Source organism: Lipotes vexillifer, unplaced genomic scaffold, assembly GCF_000442215.2.
Source record: "Lipotes vexillifer unplaced genomic scaffold, Lipotes_vexillifer_v1.1 scaffold788, whole genome shotgun sequence".
NCBI classification, from domain to species: Eukaryota; Metazoa; Chordata; class Mammalia; order Artiodactyla; family Lipotidae; genus Lipotes; species Lipotes vexillifer.
The window spans coordinates 1,259,391-1,266,628 of NW_006791862.1; the positions used below are offsets into that span (position 1 = coordinate 1,259,391).

The 7,238-nt window shown below is 53.1% G+C and overlaps 1 protein-coding gene across 1 annotated transcript in view; it reads left to right on the plus strand.

The window, feature by feature from the left end:
- The window catches only part of MYO19 (myosin XIX), a 35,643-nt gene extending 29,049 nt beyond the window's left edge, over positions 1–6,594 (plus strand). The window contains exons 19-24 of the mRNA XM_007464910.1: positions 380–483; positions 2,034–2,182; positions 2,305–2,434; positions 3,756–3,841; positions 5,266–5,568; positions 6,466–6,594. Coding sequence (XP_007464972.1) covers positions 380–483; positions 2,034–2,182; positions 2,305–2,434; positions 3,756–3,841; positions 5,266–5,568; positions 6,466–6,594 — 901 coding nt within the window. The remainder of the gene's footprint in view (positions 1–379; positions 484–2,033; positions 2,183–2,304; positions 2,435–3,755; positions 3,842–5,265; positions 5,569–6,465) is intronic.
- Positions 6,595–7,238: the final 644 nt, after the last annotated feature.

Consider the following 7,238-nt stretch of genomic DNA (forward strand, 5'->3'; position numbering starts at 1 on the left):
TGCCGTGATGGGGAGCCAAGACCCCAGGCGGCAGTGGAGGGGGCTGTGGCGTCAGAGGGGAGACGTGCTGAGCCCCTGTTCACAGCAGGAGTGACCCAGGTGTCTGGGGAGAGGCTGGCGAGCCCCTTTGGGAGGGGGCAGGCTGCAGATCCCCTCCTAAAAGAGCAAGGCTCCGTGTGGGTAGGACCAAGGCTGCAGGAGCAGGAAGCCCAGCATGCACTGGTCTCCACTGGCTTCCCGCCAAGGGGCCTAGTAATGCCATCCGCTCAGCGGGCACAGTCAGGGCAGCCCCTCGCTGGTGGTTGAGCAGATGAAACAGTGACTCCTGGCTCACGGCCAAAGTCACTTCATCTCTCCTTCCGCCTGCTTTGGCTTCCAGGGTCTCTCACCGGAACTTCCTGGAGCGGTACAAGTTACTGAGAAGGCTCCGTCCTGGCGCAGCCCCCAGCCCTCATGGCCCACCTCCAGATGAAGGGCGCTCAGGTGAGGCGCCCATTTGCCAGTCACTTGTTCACCCAGTTTCCTGAGCACCTACCTGGGCCATCTTAGGGCGAGGGGCTGGGGCTTCAGAGATGAATAAAACACAGCCCTGCCCTTGTGGCTCTTGCCTCAGTGGGGGAAACAGACTAAAAGAAGACAGTTAAACAATGGGGAAAGTGGAGACACAAAGTTAGGAACAGGATGCTGTGGGTGGTGCTAGACAGGTATGAATCGGGAAGGCTTCCTGAAGGAGGTGGTGTCTGAGGCTAGATGGGATTAGCCAGGTGAGGGGCATTCCACAGGCAGGGACAGCACTGTGTGTGCGAAGAGCTCCAGGCTGTTCAGTGTTGCTGGCTCATAAGGGCAAGAACAGTAGGCTGGGGGACAGGCAGGCCCACTCGCAGGAGCTGGACCTTCTCCTCCAGGCAGATGGGAGGCACTTCGGGGGACGAAGGGAGTGGCGTCAGCCTCATGCTTTCTGGAGGCCACGGTGGGGCGCCCCGTGGTTGGCCAGACGGGAGAGAAGCTAGAGATTTGGGCACAGCCGGGAAATGTTGGGAAGAAATTGGCTAGACTTGGCAAGCGTGTGATTCGATGTAGAGGGAGAGGAGAGGAGAGAATTGGCCGTGCCCGGCCAGTGAGGAAGAGGGGTCTGGGGAGGCTGCTGAGCCCTGCCCGGCCAATGGAGACATCCGCAAGGTACTGGCCAGCCCCCACCTCGGGAAAGGCCTGGTCTGCTGGGGTTGTTGCATGTGGCGTCACTGAGACTGTGCGAGTCAGAGGCCTGGGCACAGGTGGGCACACACACACACCAGCCCAGGCACAGTACTGCTTTGTATTTCCCTCTCTTGGGCACGATCTTGTCCCTTTCCTTTCATCCTTTCTCCCACCTCTCCCGCCCCCTTTCTCCATGGTGTGCTCTTCTGTTCTGTCTCTTGCCCCAAGCCCCTGGCCCCTGGTTGATTTTGCTGCTGTTTCTCGTCTGCGGCGTTTCCTTTGGCAGCCTCCAGAGAGGCACTGGGCAGCTAAAGGTGGTCAGAGCCCTCAGGTAAATCCTCCCTCTACAGGAGCCGGCCCTGCCAGGTGTGGGAGGGCAGGCAGGGGGACCCGGTGGGCCTCCATGGGACTGGGATTTGTTCCCCCTTTTCCCGTCAGTGGCGGAAGGGCTCAGGGGCAGAGGGAGTGGCCTGGCTGCCCTGTTTGGCCCTCAGCATGTTTGGGGCCGTAGAAACAGATGCTGGCTAAGCAGCCTGGGAGTCCACGTGGGAGTCAAGGCACTCGGTGCCCTCTGCCACCCTGCCCAAAGGGACCCACAGGAATGGAGGCTGCAGGCCAGTCCAGGGCATAGCCTCAAATGGGATTTGCCAGGGATCTGAGGGACAGTGGGAGGCCACCTCTGGCCTCCTCCCTAAAGGAAGGAGGTAGAAATGGTTAGAGGCAAGAATAGCAGGAAAGAATCCTGTGGAATGTTAGGGAGACCAGACCAGTTTCTTAAGGCCACAGAAGTGTGTAGACAATGAAGCACTTATGGGACCTCTGTCTCCGTCCCCCAGAATGGTCTCCACACTCCAAGCAGGCCACGCTGCAAGCCCTCCTCCAGGACATCCTCCACACTCTGCCAGCCCTGGCTCGGGCACCAGCTGAGGCCACGCCAGCCCCAGTGCACTGTGGCAGGACCAAGGTGTTCATGACTGACTCCACGGTAAGCTGACTTGGGATGAGGAGTGGCCAGCCACGTGCTGTCCTTAGCAGGACAGGGTCTGGGCCCTCCTGAGGGCACGGGGAGGAGAGGCTGAGGACCTCAGTGGATGCCCCTTCTCCCAGCTGGAGCTTCTGGAACGCGGGCGTGCCCAGGTGCTGGAGCAGTGTGCCCGCTGCATCCAGGGTGGCTGGAGGCGACACTGGGGCCGCAAGCAGGAGAGGCAGAGGCAGGCCGCCGTGCTCATCCAGGCAGGTAGGAGAGGTGGGGCCCTGGGCCGGCAGTTATCATTCCTGGCCAGCAGGTGGGCCTAAGTGCGGCCACTGTCTGCAGCTGCACATGATCCAGCCCACGTGATACCTGTTTCTTTCAAAATGCTCCTGCTAGAGTCCCCACAGACCAAAGCTGACTGGGTCCCAGCCCCAAGAGGTTAACTGCATGTCTCTGTGGTGCACTGGGATTCGAATCCCCTGTTCAGTTCACCCAGAGCATCTCCAGTTCAGTGCATACCAGGCCACACCACAACTAAGGGTGCTTTGTAGGTAGTAGAGGCTCAAAAGTTGCCTTTAATTCCCCTTTCCCAGTCCTAGATAGCTGTTTATGCCACCTTTTTTTCCCTTTATGACAACTCTTAGCATTACCTGGGCTCCTGGGCGTGCTGAGTTTAATTAAGGAGAAGGTAAAAACTGAGAAGATCTGATTAAGGAAGCAATGTATGAACCATGACACAGCAGCCTCATTTTGAAAAAAATACTAGAAACAACCCAAATATCTGACAGTGGTGGAGTCATGGCTACATTATGGACGATCCTTATCTAGCTAAGAAGTGTTTTTGAAGAATATTTTTAATTTACCGGAAAAACATTTCCAACATGATATTCAAATCTGAATGCTGAACTACACATCAAGGTGATGCCACCTTCATAAGGTGCGTCTGTGTGTACAGGCCTGAAAAAAGATAAGGAGATACTGTAGAACTATCTGGGCTGGTGAGATAATAGGTGACTTTTACGCATCTTTAAACTTTTTAGTTTTTCAGAATCCAAATGTGTTAGTATTTAGTCGAACAGCCCATTTTCTGAATATGATTGTACCAAAAAGAATTAGAAAATGCTGAAATTTCAAAAGAAAATGAAAATTGCCCTGTGATCAGCTCCCCATCCAGTAGTTATTACCTTCACCAGTGCATGGGTGTATGCGGGTGTCGTTTGTGGATTCATAACGCAGGTAAGCAAATTCAGTTAAGGGTTTCCAAAAAGACAGGTGAAAGATGCAGACAATTCAGACCCCTCTTGTTCCCTGGGCATTACCTCAGACTGAGCCCGCGGTGGGAGGTGACCCCATGGCAGCTGCCCGTTTGATGTGTAGGTATCTATCTCCAAGTCTGGGCAGTCTGAGCTATGGTTTGCAGAGCCAGGTCTGCTTCACGTGTTGACTCAAGTCCCTCACCTCATGTGGTGGCACAGGTGGCCATTCACTCAAACGTTTACAGCTGCTCTGGTATTGCTGCAGCCTGGTTACAGAGAGCTCTGACGAACATTTACTCTTATTTCCTGTTTCTGGACGAACCCCTCAGCTGTTCGTTCCTGGTTGACTCGGAAGCACATCCAGAGGCTGCACGCAGCTGCCACGGTCATCAAACGCGCGTGGCAGGAGTGGAGAGTGAGTACTGACCCGAGAAGTCAGGGTGGGCAATGATGGACCCAGGCTGGAGTGCTGGCCCCGCCACTGCAGAGCGGGCGGCCTCGTGTCCTCAAGAATGAAGTGGAGGGCTTCCCTGGTAGCGCAGTGGTTGGGAGTCTGCCTGCCGATGCGGGGGACGCGGGTCCGTGTGCCGCGGAGCGGCTGGGCCCATGGGCCATGGCCGCTGGGCCTGCGCGTCCGGAGCCTGTGCTCCGCAAATGGGAGAGGCCACAGCAGTGAGAGGCCCGCCTACCACAAAAAAAAAAAAAAGAATGAAGTGGACACGACACCGCCTACAACACAGGACGGTTATGACACGGTAGAGTGGCACAAACAACTTTGGGAATATGCTAAAAACCATGGAACTGTATGCTTTAAAAGCATGAATCTTATGGTATTTCAGTTAGATCTCAATAAGGCTATTATTCTCTTTTTAATTTGTGCTTTTATTTGCCAGTACAACTACAGTAACCTGCAAACTTTTTTATTCTAAAAAGCACATTTTACATCATAATCCAACAAACACATATATAATGTGTATACATATATAAAAGTGAAACAAAGGTTTTGCCAAAAACGTCTACCCTGAGTGTTAGTTCTTTTTAAGACTTTTTTAAACTAAGGCTGAACTGCACTGACATCATAATCACCAAAGTCCCCAGTTCATCTTAGGGTTCGCTTTATGAAGTGAATAGTGTTGCCCGTTCTACGGGTTTGGACAATAGTATGATGACATAAAATCATTATAATGTCATACAAAGTATTTTCACCGCTCATAAAAACTTCTGTATTCTATGTATTCATCTCCCCTCCCCCGCAAACTCCTGGCAACCACTGATCTTTTTATTGTCTCCATTGTTTTGCCTTTTCCAGAATGGCATATACACGGAATCTATTATTCTTTTTTCCTTGACGAGAGGGGTTCAAAGTCTTTATGCTTATAACACCACTCATGGCCCAGCGTGGACCGGACAGGCTCCAGGTGGCAAACAAACACCCCCACTGAATACTGTAGCTTTCCTTCCAGTACTGAGCCCTGTCCCACTGGTCCTGCCCAGCAGCCACGTGCAGGTGAAGGGGGGATATGTGTTGGATATCTGTTCATAGGAAGGCCACAAGTTTTGTGCCCCTTGTCACAATGAACCCTGATTCCTGTCGGGTGTGTTGTAAACAGACGAGCCATTTCTTTAGACAGACCCCCCCTGCTCTGAGCACACCCCAAAGGCTGTTATTTTTTTTAAAACAGCATATGTAAGGCTTCAGCACAGCTGCCTTGGGTATAAAGTTGTGCCACATCAAACCAGGTGCCCTTCAGTTCACCTTGTTAAGCTGAATTATTAAAGAGACTTTTGGATTCTGTTTTGCATTAAGAGACAGCTATAAAGTGGTGTTCTCTTTTTAAGATTAGAATGGCCTTCCTTGCTTCTAAAGAACTGGATGGTGTGGAAGAACAACACTCATCTCAAGTCACCTGTTCCCCGAGCTCCTTGCCACTGCCCCAGGCACAGGCCAGGCTCCTGGGGGCAGTAACCCGCTTCTGGCCCCTGGGACTGGTCCTGGCCAACGCCGCCGTGGGTGCTTGTGGCTTCCGGAGAAAGCTGGTGGTCTTCGCCTGCCTCCCGCTCCCCGTGGGCAGCCCCAGCAGCTACACTGTCCAGACAGCACAAGAACAAGCTGGAGTCACGTCCATCCGAGCGCTGCCTCAGGTGAGCCGTGTGACGGGCTGGCTGTCCTGCCAGGATGGCTCCAGATCCCTCACGCCCCACTGTGGAGGGCAGGGGGCAGAGCCCCGGAGTCACAGCAGGAGCAGGACTGAGGCTGAGAGAAGAGCCTCCTGACCCTGCTAGGGAAACCAGAAGCCTGCACGTCCCTCGCATCATTACGAGGAGTTTTCCAGAGCCCTTTCACTTTTTAGAAGCTGCCTCTAAATGATCTAGCATCTCCTCTGAATCACCTTTGAATTAGCCCAACTTCCAAAAAATTGTTGTGATGACGGCACCATGTTCTCCCCAAGTTGTAGTCTTTGGTTTATCCTATTCCAGCCGAGGAAATGACAAGCACGTGAGTCAGTGGTCCAAGAATTTATATTATGAGCAGGCAGGGAAAGAGCCAGCCAGCACAGAAAAGGGCTAATCCAACCTTTTACAAGGATTAGGTGACACTGACAAGGCAGAAGGAAAGAAACACTGAATTTCCTGCCAGAGGAATTCCTATAGGACATAATCTAGATACCATGACAACACACAGGCCAGCCAGAGTGTAAACAGAAGTGCAGTTCTTTGATCTTCCATCTTTAAGCAGGCATAAGAATGTGACAGGCCATACTCCTAGTAGGGGGGAGCTCCCTCCTAGTGTTTCCTCATCTGTCTCACATTGAATGGATGTGAAATTTTATATTTTAATACTGTTTTGGACTTTGCCACTGTTTTAGAATAAGGAGAAAACAACAACATTGACTAACTCAATCCTGCTACTGCTGTGACTCTCACGTGGGTACTTACTTACATGTCCCCGCCTCCCTGCATTTCTAGCATTCACTCTGTCAGGTACCTTTAGCCCTGGCACTCCTGGGAGCTGGGGTTAAGCTGCATCTCTTTCCCCAGGGTTCGATAAAGTTTCACTGCAGAAAGTCTCCACTGCGCTATGCTGACATCTGCCCTGAACCTTCGCCCAACAGTGTTACTGGCTTTAATCAGATCCTGCTGGAAAGACACAGGCTGGGCCACGTGTGATCTCTCCTCACGTTCCATCCTCACCTGGCTGGGCCCTCCCTGGTGCCTTTGTTTCTCCACGGCCTTTTCCTGCCAGCCGCCTTGCCAAAGACATCTAATCAACACACAGCTGCCAAACAACTCCCACAGCACTCGGAGCACACGTCGTCGGGAGCCACGGCTCCAGCCTGCAGGCCAGGCCGGGGCGGCAGCTCCACCAGTGGCCCGGGGCGCCGATCTACGCCTCCAGCCCTGACAGGTGTCAGGGCTGGTAGCTACCAAACCTGGATTAAGAAACTTCAGGGCCTTCACAGAACCCACTCGGTGGTGCTGCACAGCAGGCACCCCGCTCCTCCAAGCCCACAGGCAAAGTCAGCTTGAAATGAGCTCTAAAATTTTGGCTGGCAGAAATTCTGCCTTTAGTTCCTTTAAAAGGAACAAAGCTTACTATTTAAATATTTGTTGTTTAATGTAATTTCAAGCAACTAGATTATGAATCAAGAATGATGAGCAGGGCTTCCCTGGTGGCACAGTGGTTGAGAGTCCGCCTGCTGATGCAGGGGACGCGGGTTCGTGCCCCGGTCCGGGAAGATCCCACGTGCCGTGGAGCGGCTGGGCCCGTGAGCCATGGCCGCTGGGCCTGCGCGTCCGGAGCCTATGCTCCG